This window comes from Rutilus rutilus, assembly GCF_951802725.1.
Source record: "Rutilus rutilus genome assembly, chromosome: 9".
In the NCBI taxonomy this organism is placed as follows: Eukaryota; Metazoa; Chordata; class Actinopteri; order Cypriniformes; family Leuciscidae; genus Rutilus; species Rutilus rutilus.
Window position 1 is genome coordinate 20,805,536 of NC_140223.1, and position 20,779 is coordinate 20,826,314.

The window sequence follows — 20,779 nt, forward strand, 5'->3', positions numbered from 1 at the left end:
AATTAAAATCTACAAATTTCCCATTAATTGTTTAAAGCGGTGCTATGCAGTTTTGGCAATTTCTTCACTGTTTTCTCACTTTTTGCTCGTGGGTTTCTCCATAGAGCTCCCCCTACAGCTTCGGAATAGATATTTGACAACACTGTCGTAAAAACTCGTTGGTGACTCTCCCCCCTCACATCTTCTACCTCTGGTCATGTGCATTTGTTTTCAAAGAAGCCGGCGAACGCACGGAGCCATGTCCACTGAGGTATGTATGATACACAGAAGGCTAGTATATAAATGTATGTGCGCAGCGCCGTAAAGCAATTCGTTACATCGCGAGACCTGATATCACGCGATACTTCCTGACACTAAAGTTGCAAGGGTGTTTTTTCCGCTCACAGGCGCTAGAGGGAAGCGAGACGGCCACCATTCAACCCGAAAAAAGTCATATAACCATTACAATGACTCCAAAGCTGTTCAGTTAAGGTAAATTAAGCTAAAAAAAACTGCATAGTTCCCCTTTAAATGACAAAAGCACTAAATGACCCCACTACTGTTGGGGTCCTGTTACAATAACAGTTTAAATTTTGTACACATATTTATGTGTTAATCGCTTTTGCTATAGCACCATCAAAATAATGAAAATTGAACACCCTCTGTAACTTCTCATCTAAATTTCTCAATCTTTATAGTAAATTGTTCTATGTTTCTTATATTTGGAGAACTGATTCTAAAAGAACAACAAATTCAATCTGAACTATTTTAAAGTTGTACTACTGTTCAAAAGTTTGCAGCCAGTAAGATTCAAAAAAAGAAAATATTACTTTTATTCAGCAAGAATGCATTAAATTGATCAAAAGTCACCCCAATTTTTTGAACAGTAGGGTATGTTTTCTACTCCTAAATTATGCATAGAAGATTTGTTAAGCGAATAATTAAGCAGTGAGAATCAAAGTTGCGATGTGATTTGGACTGAATTTGCAACCATACCTTGCAACACTGCTGTGCAGAGGCACATAATGTTTATTTTATAGTTTCATAAATAATAAAAAACCAACACAGAGGACCATGCCGGTGAGGTGTTCTCTGTGTTTAATTAGCTAAGTCCGACTACTACTTGGCACCTTTAAATTTCATAACCATGTACGCTCTCACACACACTAAATAACATATCCAAATGTGTTGACAAACTTTGACAAGGGTCGGCCTGTCTCTATAACGTCAGTGATGTCAAGCAGATTGGGAACCAATTCCCAATGTAACGTCTGCTTTTGCAGCCTGTGTGATGGCTCTGGGGCCCAACGAGTTTCTCAACCTGCAATTTGCCGTACTGACAAGACCGATCGAATCCAACTTTTGCTGTTTTCCTCCAGGTTTCTGTCTTCATTGTTTCAGTGTTTTTTCTTCAACCTATATAGATTCTTGTGACTTCTATACATGTTTGCTACCAAACTTAGTCCAGTCTTTTGTCTTTATCAGAAGAGATGTGGAGTTTCCTTTGATAGACCTGTGATCAGAGTCAGGTGCATTCTCACTTGAGTCTTTATTTAGTAGATAGAGGTTCCCTGGGACTCTCTGGAAGTAAGGTGATGTTCAGGTGCAACCGGCAGGTGCGGGTTCTCCTTTTTGCACCTCAGTGTGATGTTCACAGCATGGATTTAAAGGGCTCCATTCCAAGCACCAGAGAAAAAAAGTATATCAAAATTTGCCCACCTGCTAACGCCTCCTGTGACAGAACCAACAGAGTGGCCGGCAAAAGGAATTGAGCAAAGTTTACAGAGAGAATCTTTCAGGCGAAAATGACGTGACAGCTTCCCCGCTAACATCTGTAAGCGCTGTTATGGCCATCTGTAAAAGTGACTGTGACTGCAGAGGATCTCAGGCGAAAGGTCTTTGAGAAATCACACATGCTTCAAATCAAAACTAAGAGCAGATGACTGCTGGCCATCTGGTTTAAATCATCTCAAAATGGCTGAAAAAAATTATACGCATGGATTTTACAATATTAAAGACAACAAGAAGATCTGGCAGACTTTGTTCCTTAGCATCTACTTCCTTATTAAATACAAAATTACATAAGTCATTGCATTCAATACAAAATATCAAGCCAAAGTGGCATTTGCAAACAAATTATGCTAGAGCTTTTGTCTAAATGGTCGGTTTTATCGGATGTTTTCACGCAAACTCTGGAGTTGTCAAAAGTCCACTAGATGATGCGTTTTGCATCATCCCATGGACTTTTGCTGACAAATAAACAGGAATTTCTTGTTCCAGGAAACATGGAGAATAGGGGTGTAAGAAAAAAATCGATACACTTGAGTATTGCGATATTTTATTTTGCAATACTGTATCGATTTTCAAAAACGCAATATAGATTTTTTTTTTTTTAGTTTACGCGCAAAAATATTCATGGTAAGACAGTGGTTCACGTTTATGTTGTGTTTAAATCCCTACCACTAGATGGCTATGCTGAGACACACCACTAGTGTCCTCGCCTAACAGTGTCTAACTTTTTGCTATAGAAGCTAACAACGTAGCTATGGCTGAACCCCTGAGACCGGCTCCCGCTGCATTCCGTGCTGTGTGGAATCATTTTGGTTTCTAGAGTAAAGAGGGCACTACCGATATCGACAGGAACCATGCAGTTTGTAAACTGTGTCTGGGAAAATATCAAGTACTCTGGTAATACCACGAATTTGAGGGCACATTTAGCAAGACACCATTCAGACACTCAGTTAAGCGAACAGCAAGCTAAACGAGTCGACCCCTCACAACTCACCCTTGCTCAAATTCACACGCACAAATTACCAACGACTTCAACTCTCAAAATAACCCAATCGGTAGTTTATTTCATTTGTAAAGACATGCGCCCGCTCAGTGTGGTTGAAAATGAAGGTTTCCGTTATATGGTGCAAACAATGGAGCCTCGTTACACTATACCGTCCAGGTGTCGTGCCGAATTTTTACTCCTGCCAAATTATTACCCCCCTAGTATTGGTAGGTTTAGGATTAGTTGTGGGGGTGGGGTTAGGATTAGGGGTGGGGTTAGGATTAGGCAATCAGGTACTGACTTCAACGAGGGGGGTAATAATTTGGCAGGGGGTCGAAATTCGGCACAACACCGGCAACATCACTGATATCGCTGTGCCCAATCTTTACAAGGAGGTTAAAACAAACATGCTGAAATGTCTAGCTTTAGCTGAGAAGGTTGCCTTGACATGTGACGCTTGGACGTCTAGGGCGACTGAGTCATATGTGACTATTACATAATGTGTATGTGTTATGTATTGTGACAGGGGCTATGTATTTTCTTTTATTATGGCCTACTTGAGCATATAAAAATTTGCTCACTAAGAATCTGTGAACCACAATCCCAAACTGGCAGTTTGATTTTCTGTGTACTGAATTGTTTACCTAAAGTAAACTTCTTTGACTTTTATGCACATCATGTCTTTTTTTAAATATTACTTTTTCTAAAATTATAGTCCTACTTAAAAAAAATCCCAATATATCGCCTTATATATCGCACAGTATCGAAATATTTTGCAATATATTGAATCGTGACCCATGTATCGTGATACGTATTGCATCGCCAGATTCTTGCCAATACACAGCCCTAATGGAGAAAGAGAAAACATTGTTAATCTACACATACTACAGACACTGTAACAATACAAAGTGGGTAGAAAATCGGGGAAGTTTCACTAATTACTTTTTCGAAGAAAAATAAATACTTCACAAATGGACCTTAAGAAAGTGCTGCCCTTTCATAGTTTAACTGACAGACATTCAACAAAAAAATGCTTTCAGACTGAGTATAACACAGCACACAGAAGAGGCAGACATTCTTGAAGACAGCCTGTCTTTTGATGGCTAAAACACAAACAGCACGCTAAAACCCTCTCTAAGAAGTTTAAAATATCAAACCTAAAAAACATCTAAGTGAATTAGAGGGCCTGAAACACTCTCGCACGGAGCCTTGAGACCTCCTCAACATCAACTACTCAACTAGTCGTCCATCCACTCCACATACCTGTCTATTTATTTCACCCTTTCCCCCGCAGTACTTCATGCCAGCGAGACAAGGCAACACACTGGGCGTGTAGGCAGGTAACTCATTGCATGGAAAGGCACAGCAGCTCATTAGTCATCAACATAGACAGAGTAAGAAAGACACAGAGTGAAAGTGAGAAAGGGGAGAGAGAGAATTGGCTTGTTCTTCCAGTGGCTGTGGGCTTAGTGATCTCTCCTCCAAGTACGAGCTCCTTATGTAAGAACTGAGGAAGACAGACAGCTGGGAATCACAAATACACACACACAAAATCATAGCCCTGCTCTTGCCACCTACAGCTCAGCTGTGCAGTGTGAGTCGGGAATGGGGATTGTCGGCCCCATGCCAGGATCTTTCCACCACACTAACTCTGACATTTCCCCTACAGAGGCCGTGGGCCACAGCCTGGAGATATGAATCAAAGAAAGCAAAAATGGGGCCAGGTGTCAGATAGGAGGCTCTAACGGCAGAGCAAAACAACATTGTCGGAAAAAGAGCACGAGGAGGCATCTTTGCCCATCCACATCGACTGGCTGTGTTGATGGGAAAGATTCACAGCCTTTTAAAAGGGACAGTTCAATGCAATGTGAGAATTCTGTCATCATCTCTTTAACCACATACAGACCCTTTCTAAAATTTTTGAATATTATGGAAAAGTTTATTTATTTCCATAATTCCATTCAAAACGTTAAACTTCCATAGATTATAGATTCAGGGCCCACAACTTAAACGATTTCAATTATTTAGTTGGTTATTTGTACATAATTTGGGCTTCCAGCTCATAAAACCCACAAAAACAGGATTTAATTTTTTTTGAATATTACATGAAATCACACAGTAATTACACAGTGATACCATGGTCATTGAACCAGGTTTTGGTTCTTTTGGCAGTGTGGGCAGGTGCAAATCCTGCTGGAAAATGAAGGAAGCATGAAGTGCTCTGAAAATGTCCTGGTAGACGGCTGCGTTGACTCTGGATTTAATAAAGCACAGTGGACCAAAGTCCTCTTTTCTGATGAGAGCAAATTTTGCATCTCATTTGGAAACCAAGGTCCCAGAGTCTGGAGGAAGAATGGAGAGGCACACAATCCAAGATGCTTGAAGTCCAGTGTGAAGTTTCCACAGTCTGTGTTGGTTTGGGGAGCCATGTCATCGGCTGGTGTTGGTCCACTGTGCTGTCCACTCAACGCAGCCGTCTACCAGGACATTTTCAGAGCACTTCATGCTTCCTTCATTTTCCAGCAGGATTTGCACCTGCCCACACTGCCAAAAGAACCAAAACCTGGTTCAATGACCATGGTATCACTGTGTAATTACTGTGTGATTTCATGTAATATTCAAATTTTTTGAAATCCTGTTTTCGTGAGTTTTATGAGCTGGAAGCCCAGATTATGTACAAATAAACAACTAAATACTTGAAATAGTTTAAAGGGATAGTTCACTTTGAAATTAAATGTTGGTATGTTTTAGCTTACCTCAAGGGCATCCAAGATGTAGGTGTCTTTTTTTCCGCAGTAGTTTCAATTTTGATATTTTTAGGTCAAACCGTTCTTGTCTGTCAGTCATATAATGCAGGTCTATGGTCACTATCTCAAAGAGCATGCAGAGTGAAGTCCAAATTAAACATCGTCCAATAAACATTTCCCCATCGTAAGTACACATTGATGGCCTAAGACACGAAACGAGTGGTTTGTGTGAGAAAACGAACAGTATTTATATCGTTTTTACCTCTACACAACCACGTCCAAGTGATCTGAGGGCGCGCGCGCTTCCTGGTGTGTGACGTGTGCGCGCGTTCTGGCTTAGTCTGCGCAAGCGCCGGAAAGCGCCGGACGTGATCTCGGATGTGTACAAGAGGAAAAAACGATATAAATACTGTTCGTTCATAGACCTGCATTATATGACTGACAGACAAGAACGGTTTGACCTAAAAATATCAAAATTTAAACTACTGCGGAAAAAAAGACACCTACATCTTGGATGCCCTTGAGGTAAGCTAAAACATACCAAAATTTTATTTCAAAGTGAACTATCCCTTTAAGTTGTGGGCCCTGAATCTATAATCTATGGAAGTTTAACGTTTTGAATGGAATTATGGAAATAAATTAACTTTTCCATGATATTCAAATTTTCTGTCTGTATTTACATTTAATCATTTGACGTTTTTGTCCAAAAAGACTTACAATGAGGAGAACAATAGAAGCAGTTGAAACAACAAAAGAGCAACAATATGTACTGTATATGGCTGCTATATATATATATATATATATATGGGTGCAGAGTTGTTGTTCTTTAGGCATACATAAGTGCCTTGAATTTGATGCTATTGGTAGCCAGTGAAGGTTTATGAAGAGAGGTGTGACATGCTCTCTTCGGTTTGTTAAAGACCACTCTTGCTGCCGCATTCTGGATCAGTAATGAACATGTATATTTGTATCGTGGTCATGTCAAAATACTGTAAATAATTATATTCTACCCCTGTACACAAAGCAGAGAAAATGCCATACATTTTTTTCTAAAGACAGTCAGTACCCTTCAGAGATACATTCATATAAAACCAATTTATCTTATAAATCTTATCCCTTACAGCCTTGTTTTCATTCACGTACAACTAAATATGTTGTCTATCCTGACTATTGTCCATTACAGGTTCTCTAAAGCCATAAAAAAAGATGTGAGGAACAGAGCAAAATGTATGCCCATTATTCACAAAAAAAAAGTCTTCAACTGGTTCAAATCAATGTTAGGTTTACCTGACTACAATGCTCATATTTCATAATGATGGGGTCTTTCTAATATAATTATCATTGGCCTTTTTAATGCACATTATTAAGGCCCTCAATACTTTTTCACAAATTTAGGTGCCAATGATAAAAATATTTGTACTATTTGTACCCCAAGGAGACTCTGAACCATTTGGACTTGAAGAGAACAAGCGTTTACTTTCTATATATCTCCCAATTCATAGGAGGCCAGCAATCACAAGTTTACAAATATAAAACCCTAAACCTGGCTTCCCAGACCTATTTTGGACTGGAAAAAATTTCTGGGGGGCTGAAGGAAAAAAAAACACATGACATTATTTAAGTTTTAGCAAATACTACATAAGCAAACTTGGAACAAAATCACCACAGCAAAAGACTTCTTTAAATCTGTCTGATTTGACATGGACTGACCCAATTGGTTCCTCTCTGTATTGTTAATGGTTGAACTTTCAGAAGTGTGAATGAAATATGACAGGAGCAGCTTAGATATTCGGCTAAATAATAATAATAATAATAATAATAATAATAATAATAATAATAATAAATATATATATATATATATATATATATATATATATATAAGTTCAGTAATTTCACTTAAATGACAATTCATAGGTAATTTTCATTGCCATTAAAGTGAAATTACTGAACTTAAATATACGAGCTTGATAAAAATTATCATTCTAGAAGAAAATTTCAGATGGCACTTAGAGGCTTTTGCATCTGAACTCTTCATATATATATATATATATATATATATTTATATATATATATATATTTATATATATATATATATATATATATATATATATTTTTTTATATATATATTTTTATATATATATATATATATATATATATATATATATATATATATATATATATATATATATATATATATGAAGAGTTCAGATGCAAAAGCCTCTCTCTCTCTCTCTATATATATATATATATATATATATATATATATATATATATATATATATATATATATATATATATATATATATAGTGAGGAAAATAAGTATTTGAACACCCTGCTATTTTGCAAGTTCTCCCACTTGGAAATCATGGAGGGGTCTGAAATTGTCATTGTAGGTGCATGTCCACTGTGAGAGACATAATCTAAAAAAAAAAAAATCCAGAAATCACAATATATGATTTTTTAACTATTTATTTGTATGATACAGCTGCAAATAAGTATTTGAACACCTGTCTATCAGCTTGAATTCTGACCCTCAAAGACCTGTTAGTCTGCCTTTAAAATGTCCACCTCCACTCCATTTATTATCCTAAATTAGATGCACCTGTTTGAGGTCGTTAGCTGCATAAAGACACCTGTCAACCCCATATAATCAGTAAGAATCCAACTACTAACATGGCCAAGACCAAAGAGCTGTCCAAAGACACTAGAGACAAAATTGTACACCTCCACAAGGCTGGAAAGGGCTACGGGGAAATTGCCAAGCAGCTTGGTGAAAAAAGGTCCACTGTTGGAGCAATCATTAGAAAATGGAAGAAGCTAAACATGACTGTCAATCTCCCTCGGACTGGGGCTCAATGCAAGATCTCACCTCGTGCGGTCTCAATGATCCTAAGAAAGGTGAGAAATCAGCCCAGAACTACACGGGAGGAGCTGGTCAATGACTTGAAAAGAGCTGGGACCACCGTTTCCAAGGTTACTGTTGGTAATACACTAAAGCCTGTTTTATGCTTCTGCGTCGAACTGCCGCCGTAGCTACGTCGTAGGCTGTGTGTAGCACGCGTACCCTACGGCGTACCCTGACGTGCACCTCTCCAAAAATGTAACAACGCGTCAATTCTACGCGGACACAAGCGCTGTGATTGGTCTGCCAGAACCCCTCCCTCGGGGTTTCACACGCTTCCTAGGTACGCGTCAACGCGGACAACGACACAGAAGTATAAATTAAAACCAACACGTTGCCTACGGCGTATAGGCTCCGGCGTAGGTCCGACGCAGAAGTATAATGAGGCCTTAAGACGTCATGGTTTGAAATCATGCATGGCACGGAAGGTTCCCCTGCTTAAACCAGCACATGTCAAGGCCCGTCTTAAGTTTGCCAATGACCATTTGGATGATCCAGAGGAGTCATGGGAGAAAGTCATGTGGTCAGATGAGACCAAAATAGAACTTTTTGGTCATAATTCGACTAAACGTGTTTGGAGGAAGAAGAATGGATGAGTACCATCCCAAGAACGCCATCCCTACTGTGAAGCATGGGGGTGGTAGCATCATGCTTTGGGGGTGTTTTTCTGCACATGGGACAGGGCGACTGCACTGTATTAAGGAGAGGATGACCGGGGCCATGTATTGCGAGATTTTGGGGAACAACCTCCTTCCCTCAGTTAGAGCATTGAAGATGGGTCGAGGCTGGGTCTTCCAACATGACAATGACCCGAAGCACACAGCCAGGATAACCAAGGAGTGGCTCTGTAAGAAGCATATCAAGGTTCTGGCGTGGCCTAGCCAGTCTCCAGACCTAAACCCAATAGAGAATCTTTGGAGGGAGCTCAAACTCCGTGTTTCTCAGCGACAGCCCAGAAACCTGACTGATCTAGAGAAGATCTGTGTGGAGGAGTGGGCAAAAATCCCTCCTGCAGTGTGTGCAAACCTGGTGAAAAACTACAGGAAACGTTTGACCTCTGTAATTGCAAACAAAGGCTACTGTACCAAATATTAATATTGATTTTCTCAGGTGTTCAAATACTTATTTGCAGCTGTATCATACAAATAAATAGTTAAAAAATCATACATTGTGATTTCTGGATTTTTTTTTTTTAGATTTTTTTTTTTTTGGACATGCACCTACGATGACAATTTCAGACCCCTCCATGATTTCTAAGTGGGAGAACTTGCAAAATAGCAGGGTGTTCAAATACTTATTTTCCTCACTGTATATAATATATTCAACTATGCCGATGAACTTGGCAAAAGACATTATCTTAAGCTTGTAGTCATGCATCGCCCTGTATAGAAAAACATCAGGCATATTATTTTAATACTAAGAGTAGCGCAAACATTTGCATAAATGTTGTGGGCTAGATGGATGAAAATCACCTTGTTCAATAGGACTGCGCTGAAAGGCTACAGCTGCGACTTTATGCCAACATTTTTATGAAACATTATGAGCAACGATCGATACAATAAAAAGCCTAGACCTTTAAGCAGGAAACTCGATGAAAAGCCTGTTGCTATTCTGAGATGTCTTAGCTGTGAAGGCGGTATTATGACGAACATAACACTTAGTGACAGACAGCACAGGAGGAGGTTTCTCCGCGCTTCTTAAGGGCCTCAAACATGACGAAAACGGCAGGAGTCTTGGCCCAGTGTTGCGTATATGTTTAATGGGGTTCACATGAGATCCTTTCATGCTTTCTGAATTAGCTGTCGGTGTATCAAAGTCAGACTGACGTATGCTCGGCTCTCGTGGTTTGTCGCAGTGTCTCTTAACAAGCCAAAATTCAAAGCAGAACACCAGATGAAGATGTTCTTCTAAACGAGTTAAACAGCAACTCGGTACCACAGAGCTCAGTGATTTTTTATTTAACGTCCTGGTAGCATGACTATATTTAGCTCTGTGTATCACATCTTTTGTTTGGAGCTAGTTTACCCTGTTTAGTGTCAACCTGGAAATCTCAGAGAATTCAAAAACCTATCAAACAAATAAGTGACAGAATTCAGTTGTTTCATTTCCTCTATTTAAAAATAAATAAATTTAGATTACATAAGATAATCTAAATTAAGAGGTAAAGTTCATGCTTAAAACACAAATAAATTGAATAACTCTGTTAATTGTAAAATTTAGCAAATCTCAAAGTGAATACCCATTTTCATATTTAATGTACAATATAATGTTGTGATTACTAAATTCACTTATAGATTTTTAGTTTTATTTATATTTAGAAAAAATTATAGAATTTTAATTGTTTATTTAGGGGGGTTTTGCGCTGGCTATTACTTGAAAATAATTATTTACTGAATCCCAATTCGTCTACTTATACTATGCCCTAAAAGTATGCACTTTTTTTGTGAAGAAAAAGTACATGAGTATGAAACAGAAGAGTATGCAAATTTTGAGACATAATACCATGTCATAATTGCTGCTGCAATAAATTGGCCTGTCAATCATAGTGTTACAGTTAACGTCACACTTCAGCTTTTATTTTATTTAATTTACCATACGCATCGATTCTTCCTGTCGTATTGTAGAGAAAATAAGTATTACGTTGATCTGCCAGGTGCAGCAATTTACTTATCACATCTGCAAGAATTTTTATATCGGTGCATCCCTATTATTCAGTGCATTGATTCTCAACCAGGGGGCCTCAGCAAACTTCAAAAATGGTCTCAAAATACCATAAGATTAATTAACTTAAACAAACAAAACAAGCGTTAAAGGGTTAGTTCACCCAAAAAAGAAAATTAGCCCATGATTTACTCACCCTCAAGCCATCCTAGGTGTATATGACATTCTTCTTTCAGACGAACACAATTTTATATTTAAAAAAAATCCTGGCTCTTCCAAACTTTACAATGGCAGTGAATGGCCGTTTCTGTTTTGAAGTCCTGCCGGAAGCTAGTTATTTTAGTCGATAAAATTTTAAATATGAATATTTTTCTTACACGAACACATCGCTTCTCTTCAGAAGGCCGTTATTAAACCCCAGAGCCGTGTGTAGCACTTTTATCATGGATGGATGCACTTCGATGGACTTCAAAACAGAAACGGCCATTCATTGCTATTAAGAGCCAGGACATTTTTTAATATAACTCTGATTGTGTTCGTCTAAAAGAAGAATGTCATATACACCCCTAGGGTGACTTGGGTAAATTTCATTTTTGGGTGAACTATCCCTTTAAAATAAGCTACATTTTGGGTTTCCAGAAGTTTTAAAAGCTGAATGAACTTCAAGGATCAAATTATTTTTAACCAATGAATTTACATTAATTTTCCAACTGTTCGAGATTTACAGGATGGGATATACAGTATAAAAAAAAAATACTAACTGATTTATAAATACCCAGCCAACCTGTATTTACATTCCACAAGTAGTAGTTTGTAGGTGCGAGTGAACGAAAGACATATGTTATACATTAAATCCATGAAGTGTGTGGGAATCCACCTTTAAGGAGGTATATGCACCTTTAGCCTGTGTAGGTGTTTTCAGCAGCGTTCGAGGAAATGTAAAGACACCGTGTGAGAATACCTACAAGTTTGGGTGTCTCAGATGTGGAAATATAACATTTTCTCGTGTGGAAGTAGGGCTGATTGTGAGTGTGTGTGTGCGAATCAACTGCAGCTTTTGCTGTAATACATAGCAACTTGCTCTCATTAGAGCTTAAAACCTCATCTTGTTTAATCAGCTTACACTTTGACTAGATTTACACAACCTCTTTTCCGCACACTGACATGGAGCTCATAGTCTATCACAGAACACATGACAGAGGGGTTCTCAAGCATTCTCTAGCATTCTTCTCAGTCCCATTAAGATCATTCTAGCTGATTCCAGTATGCAACGTTGTTTCTTATCTATTCTGGTTCTGTTTCTCAGTCTCTGTCTAATATGGTTTTTATTATATCTCATGTTTGGGAGCTATGCCTATTGATGTTTTTAGTGTCTTGTAACAACTAATCCTTTCCAATGGCCCTGGGGCAGACCAGTATGACCCTGAAAAAACTGTAATCTGGGGTCACAACATAAAACATCTGGCACTGTTTACCTGGTATTAACATGTTAATACCAGGTAAACTGTGCCAGATGATTTGTGTGTATGTTGTGACCCCAGATTACAATTTTTTCAGGGTCATACTGGTCTTACATATTTACATGTTCGAGAGAACAGCTAAGCAAAAATGTAAATGATGACCAAAACTTCTGCGATCGGATCATTTGAAACTACATTCTGAGGTAAACCAGTCCGGTTGTTTGATCAGTGGGGTATATTTCTGGCAGATATTAAAACACTATATTGTTTTGTCTTAAATAAAATTCAAAATAAAACAATAAAAACTGAGATAAATAATTTTAAATGACACGTTACAACCAGGTGTAAACAGTGATGCGTCTAAGATGGCTTACCACTTGTGATCGAATCACCAGAGACAGATTAATACTAGATGCACCGGTCAGTTCCGGACTTGCACACAAACTGCATTGCAATAATTGTGTGGAAATATTGTGAAGTCTGTCAACAAGACAAAGGCCAGAGAAGGAGCATGCAGAAGACGGACGCAAATAGAAGAGAATATAAAATACTGTACCAGGCACAGCAAGCTTATGGCTCGCGTTTGCGATGCTCGAAATATTGGAAGAAAAATATAAATATTGAATTGGGGGTGGGGGTTCATATGAATGTATCTCTGAAGGGAACTAGTGGTCTTCAGAAAAGTTTTGATGACATTTTCTTTTCCTCCGTATAATGACTATTAAAGTAGTGTTTATGAGCACAGCACTCCTTTGCGTACAGCGGTAAACCAGAAAACACTGTTCCATAAGTGCCATCTTTCAGAGAGTAAACACGCATTTTCACTCAGTACGTCTGCTGTTTTTGTTTTGTGCGGGTATGTTTTATGTTGCATAATATCACAAAGCTAAAGTCAGACCATGATGATTTTGCTTTAAATCTTGAAATTATACAATCTAATTTAAATCAAAATCAATTGCTCATGCTACATGTGCTGTGCCCATAAACCGATATTTCTTATGGTACTCCAGTTGCACTACAGCAGACAAGAGAGCCCTTCAAAGGGTAATCAATATAACCCAAAATCACTGGCTGCATACCCTCCCTGGAAGACATTGCCTGCTCCCGCTATCTCTCTAGGGCCAAAAATATCATCAAGGACACATCACACCCAGGACACCACCTGTTTGAGCTCCTGCCCTCAGGCAGGTGGTACAGATCCTTAAGAGCAAGGAGCAATCGCTTAAAGGACAGTTTTTACCCAAAAGCTATCAGGACTATAAACTCACATATGCACTAAACGGGGAATTTCAAAGTACAACACTATCTCTGGTCACTTTATTCAACTTCAATGACTCTCATTTAAGCTCTACTTTTGCCCATATTGCTCTCTATATCTTATGTAAAATGTCAATGTGCAATACTACCACTTGGTCACTTTACTTATCAGGACTTTAAACTCTAAATTGCACTAAATGTGAAATGTTAATGCTTTTGCAATTACTATCACTGCGACCACTTATTCCATTTATATCTTGACTTTTTTTTCCAATGTGCAATATTATGACTTAGTCACTTGCGGTACATACTTTAGTCTAATTTATTGTCTAATGTTATACGTTTGTTCTTCTAACAGTGTTCTTAATTTCGTTGTATACAGAGATATAAAATGACAATAAAGGCTTTCAATAGCTTGTTTGCATATGACGTCACCTCACTGCGTTGCCATGGCGCGAAATGCAGATGGAGGGCAGGAAGTGATTTGCTACATTTAGAACCACTATAACAAACTCAAAATGCCTATGTTTTGCGTCGTTTATGGTTGCTCAAATCGATGAAACCACGAGGAGTTTTTATCGAGTACCAAAAGTTGTTGTTCATAAGGGGGAAAAAGGCAAGAAATTGACCGAAAAACGCCGGAAAAAAATGGCTTGCAAACCTACGTCGGAAAATGCCTGTGTGTGCAGTTATCACTTTGTCAAAGGTGAATTAACTTATGTGGCTATGTTTGTGTAACGTACCAGTTTCTGAACTTTGTAAAGTCAAAGTAATTGTTTCTTCTTTTCTTTGAGTTTGTAAGTTACCCCTGTAACTGAAGACAAACTCGTAACGTTACAGGCAAAATCTTTCAATTCAGTTGAAAAATCGCTCCTCTTCATAACGTAAGGATCACGTCCAACATATGTTTCGATTTTTTTGTTGTATATTTCTCTTGTAATAGCGTCAAAAGTAGTCCAGTACGGACTTTCCGCCATCTCGTCCATTCCGCTCTTCACTTCCTGCCCTCCATCTGAATTTCGCGCGTCATCACAATCACGTGACTGCAAACCACCTATTCAATGTGTGTAGCATCTTTGTTTGGATAGTGATTAAAATCCAGTGGTTGCCTTTAGTATGGCCTGTAATATAACAAATAAATTTGCTTAAAGAAAAGAAATCAGCAACCTGTATCGGAACTGGCCCATTTGCTTGCCGTCAAACGGAATCAGCTATGAAAAACATAATGATCGGTGCATCCCTGTTTAATACCAGTTGTAAACAGGGTTTCTGTGGTCTGTGGGCACCTGCTCAGGTTTGTATGTCGAACAGCAGCAAAGGCTAATGATGAGCATTTTTCCCCAACAAGTGCTTCACGCCTAAACAGCCCTAAATATCAGCGAGGAATAAATGTCCTATGCAAGCCAAGCTAAAGGCCCTCAGAGAAACAGCAGATCAAAGAAATCCTGCTGGCTGAGATCCAAAGATGTGGATGCGAGAAAGAGGGGAAGAGCATGCAGAAGAGGGATGGAAAGCTGTGGCTGATGTCAGAAGGAGATGGGAGCTTTCGCAAAGTTAATTAACGGACATTAATTGCTCTCATTAAACACTGACTGGTTTTAACAGGTTTCCGAGTGTCTGGACATTTGCGGTGCTAAGCCCTGCTACGATGAGAAAGAGGTAGCTCTTTAGCTGAGAGCACTACGGCCATCTGATACAAATTACACACTCAAAGCACTTTTTACACATTTAAGTGGACACGGAGACAGCGAGAGAGGTCAAAACCCTCATACCATGATATTACTGCAGTTTATGGAACACTATATTGATGATAATACCATGGTATTGATTAACGTACGTCGGAATACCATTTTAATACAACATGTAGAAGAATATTCAAAGAATAACCTGGAAAGATATAGGCGAAAAAAGGAGATATGGCCAGGGTTTATTTATACATATACACATATATATATATTATTTTTTTTGTCAGTTTAATGAAAATGTCTTTTGAATGTAGTCAGTATTTCATTATGTTATATTCATTCATATTAATCAAATGTACAATTTTAGTTGATGAATTTTAGCAGCCTTGGTGAGCATGAGAATTCTTTCAAAAATAGGAGTGTGCACAAATTTGAATATTTAAATATTTGATCTGTAATAATTATTCGAAAAATAAAAATACTGTTCTAGTTTTGCTACATTACTGGCCGTAAATGCAGTGAATCTATGATAAATCCTAAGCATGCAAACTAAAACTCACAGTTATAACTAAATGCATTTAGTGGCACTGTTGAGCATGTAAACAAGATTGTATTTGATGACAGAATGTTGTCGGCCTATTTCACGATTACTTTGATCAAAATGATCTTACTAATTGATCTTAAAAAATTTAATTACTTTTGATCAAATGAATCAACATGACTTGTATAAAAACTAGGGCTGTAAAATCGATTAATGGCGATTAATCACACCTAACGTAAAAGTAACGTAATATACAGTATACACGCAGAAAAAGATATATAATACATAGGAACGTAATTAGATAGATAGATAGATAGATAGATAGATAGATAGATAGATAGATAGATAGATAGATAGATAGATAGATAGATAGATAGATAGATAGATAGATAGATAGATAGATAGATAGATAGATAGATAGATAGATAGATAGATAGATAGATAGATAGATAGAGTGGGGAGAACAAGTATTTGATACACTGCCGATTTTGCAGGTGTCCCACACACACACACACACACACACACACACACACACACACACACATTTGTGTTAACCAGGAGATTCATCAGGCAGCGAGACTTTCAAACGATCCAATCAAAACATCCAAAGCCATGAGCTTCAACTCACTGACTCTATGCTCACCTCCAAATCGAACCAACGGCCCTGAGTGAGATGGAAACATTTTAGTCCCATAATGTTTTCGTAATACAGATGAATCCTCTGGGAAAGTGACACTCTGAGTGTGGTTCCCGGGGCTAAACATATCTCTCAATGGAAATGCTCACCCATCTCTCCACAGCTGAAAATGTCCCTCATTATTATTGAGCAGACATCTGGAATAGGACTCTGCTATAGTGGGAACATACTTTAAAGAAGCAGGTGGAACATTCATCCCAGGAGATGGTTGGAGAGAAATGAAATGTTTTGTACAAAATGAGGCAAGGCTCTTAAAGAAATAGCTGAGCCAAGAATGAAATTTCTGTCATTATTTACTCATCCTCATATTATTCTAAACCTGTATAACATTCTTTCTCTAGCTAAGAAAAGTCTGCATGCTCTGTTCCAGGCAATGACAATGAATGTGCTTTCAGGCTTCAATAAAGATGCAAAAGCACAATAAAAGTATCATAGAATTTGCTATTATGACTTGTACGCAATGTTCTATGTTCATTCAATGTTCTATGTAGCTTTGTGTGAGAAAAGGACTGAATCTACATCATTCACTTAAAATCTTTACATTAATCTGCTTGAGAGAAGCAGCAATGTCCAATTCATGAACAAATCATTCTTTTGAGTCAAAATTTTCAAGGAATAAACTGATCTGGTTCACAAGACCTCTCTGATCTCATGAATCAGATTATTACAGATAGGCCTGTAATAATCTTTCTCATTCACATTTTGATGAACTAATATCAATTCTTAAATCCCAAGAATCAATCTTTCAGTCTATGCTGTTTTCAGAATGATGAATGAACAACATGGTAGTGCGCCTCCCATCCAATAAATCGCAATGTTACTTCTGATATGAAAAAAAGCCTTGGCTTTCAAATTTTGTCAATTTTATTATGAAATTCAAACAATAGTGTTTTGCCACTCTTTAATGTAACAGATCGCTGTTACGCCTCAGTTCAAGTGGCACATGAACGGATCATCTCTTCCACTTTACTATTAGTTACAGCATGAAATACAGGTGAATGATCATCAGAAGGCATGTCTGTTGAAAGATACAGTACAACTTGCCGAAATCCATATCATGTCTCATGCAATTGCTCAATCAGTGTTTCACCAGCAGAACAACGTCAATTAAAAAGCTTGAGAACAATATTTTTACGTAATGCTACATTTACCTCAGAAAAGCTATTCTTATATCATGTCCATATACTCATTAGTCAGCTAGAAAAATTGAATCCAGAAACTCTAGAGAGGAGCATTTTGATAAATATATGCACTATATTGCATATTCATTGTTATTTTACTCAACCTGTACTTCAATGTTTGAATAAATTTGTCATTTCTTATGATAGCCACCATTTAAATATTTATATTTAAAAAAAACATGTAGAAAGTCATAAAAAATTTATAATCATGACGTTGTTATTATAAAAACATCCTTATGTGCAATTTAAATGCAAGTAGCCTACAAATCCGTTAATTTAAACATTTCTATAAATTTTAATATTATAGTAATGTCGAAATTGTCAAATCAAATCAAATCAAATCAAATCGAATCATGATGTTTGCTTCAATGCCCAGCCCTAGCTACAGTTACTGACTCAATCCAGATGATTCAGACTAATATAATTATATTGAAATGAATTGTTGGGGGGAAAAAAGGAAATTGAAAATATTGTTTCAAAGAAGAAAAAAAAAGTAAATAATGACAATATTTATTTTTTAATGCACTTTTCCTTCAACACCTGTGAGTGCCACATACCCTGTGACTATACTGTGAACATAAATATTTCCCTGGTGGAAAAACAAACAAACAGCTGAAACCAGTCTAAGCTTGTTGACTGGTCTTAGCTTGTTTAACATGGATGTAGCTGGTTTAAGCAGGTCAAGCTGGTCTCCCAGCCTGGCCTAGCTGGTGTTCAGCTGGTGAGTCTGCTAGTCTCCCAGCCTGACCATATTAAACAACCTCAAAAACCGGCCTGCTAAATGAGACATGACCAGGCTGGAAGACCAGCTAACACCAGCCAACTGGTTTTTTTTTTTTTTTTTTTTTTCGGGGCTTGTTGTCGTCACAGCACATTGTTTGTCATTAAATCGAGCTGCTAGCGTTCATTAGCATTAACATTATAACCGATCGAAGTGGGAGGTGTGGTCAGACTCATTCTTAACCTACACTGGACCACGATTTGTACTTCTGTATGCTGCATGGTCTGCACAGACAGTAACAAGATGTAATTGAGAAGAATAATGGTTTTCCACTTCATGTCATTAACTAGCGAGACTGTAATAGCTAGCTTGTGTCTGCAATTGTGTCTAATTTTCTGCTGAGCCCCAGATACGGGCTATGGAGGGGAATAATGATACGTTTTTTTAATGTGCGCAGAGGTCTTTTGCAGATTCAAACACACCAATGACGTCTACCCAGGCCGGTCCACAGTCCTGATGTGCGTAAGAGTGTGAGTGTATGTGGTACCCACCTCTCAATGATGTCAGCGATCACACAGGCAAACATCTGGAGACCCTCGGGCAACTGCAAGGCCACTGCATGTCAAAGACAGAGAGTCCAGTCAGTGCAATATAATACAATATAGGGCTGCACAATTTGGAGAAAAAAAATCTAATTGCGAAAAAAAGTATTTTCACCAAAAAAAAAGTTAAACCAGTTATTTATATATTTTGCTGTAGTGTGCCAGGTGGAAATATTTGTTTACATTTCCAAACATTCTTTTTGCCATTAATTGCAATAATCCAACTTTGTGTATGCACAAGAAATATCTGACAATAGCCGGTATGCTCCACACGGAGATCTGATCTCACCATCGAGTCCATCTGGGATTACATAAAAAAAAATAAAAAAATAACTAAATCCAGAAGAACTGTGGCAACATCTTCAAGACGCTTGAAGAAACTTCCTGCAGGCAGCCTATGACTATAAATCAATAGAAAGGTTTAAGGATTTATTATAAAATATTATATTATTATGATACAAATCTGAGATTTTTTTTTTTTTGTCAAGAGGTATGCAAAATAAAAAAGTCCATGTTTTTAATATGAAATATGATCCTCTTAATTTGCATCCACTGTGGAAAAAACAAACAAACTCCTGTACACTGGAGAAAAACATGGATTATCATATACATTTCTTTAGACAGAAGTATATATTTTTTCCTATTTTTTACCCAAAATAGGATGGAGTCAGCATTACTGAGCGCTTAACACACGTCTGTTTCATTCATACTGGAACCCAGAGGGCGCCCTCATGCAGAAACTCCACATATGCCTCACAGAAGTAATATAACTTATGACGTTCTAGGTCAGAAACCCATAATGTGGACAAAGGCATCAAGCTATCACTGTAGCTGAATAAAAATAAGATAGAAATGCTTTGATTAAACAGGCAATAAACACACGACGGCCGCAATATATGGTGTATTTGAGTTCTTCAAGCCTTCTCGGGTATTTTCATAATACTTAAGTATATTTATATGCAATGTTCATCGACATATCCTTTATCATTGTATACTGTAAAATAATATAATATACTATCTGTCTCATTCTATGATAAGAAGCCACATCAGCTCACAAAAGGAAGTTATCGAACTGATACAAGAACAAACATTTACCAATACAGTCACCAATACAACAAGCATCCCTATTATAAACTGCATTCTGTCAAATTTAATCTAAAAAAGGGTGTCTGTGAAGTGTGAACTTTAATTAAAGGAGTCATAATGTTGTGTTACCTTGGATACCCAATGCTCTATTATAGTCTTTCGGGCACTTCTAAAAAAGAAAAGTGGAAAAAAAATCAACACAGAGCCCCTCAGACCCTTATTTCTAAAGGCATTATTGTCTTGCGAGATCTGATGCGATGTTTTGGCTGTCGTGGACGGTCATTATAATAATGCAAATGAGGGGCGCGTTGATTGGTCGTAGAAAAAATACACCATTTCCAGATACATTCTTACAGAAGCCCCACTAACTGAAAGCTATTTTCAAACTGCATGTTTTGCATGAGTTTGGCTAATAATGTTTAGTGGTATATTGTTTTCATACTTGCATTTAAACAGTTTTAGCCACTGAGCATGGACTCCTGT

At 37.7% G+C, this 20,779-nt stretch overlaps 1 protein-coding gene across 2 annotated transcripts in view; it reads right to left on the reverse strand.

The window, feature by feature from the left end:
* dph1 (diphthamide biosynthesis 1) overlaps window positions 1-20,779 on the reverse strand; it is a 119,774-nt gene that overhangs the window by 66,559 nt on the left and 32,436 nt on the right. For both annotated transcript variants that reach the window (XM_084418285.1, XM_084418286.1), the window contains exon 3: window positions 19,160-19,223. In XM_084418285.1, the coding sequence (XP_084274411.1) occupies window positions 19,160-19,223 (64 nt within the window). The remainder of the gene's footprint in view (window positions 1-19,159; window positions 19,224-20,779) is intronic.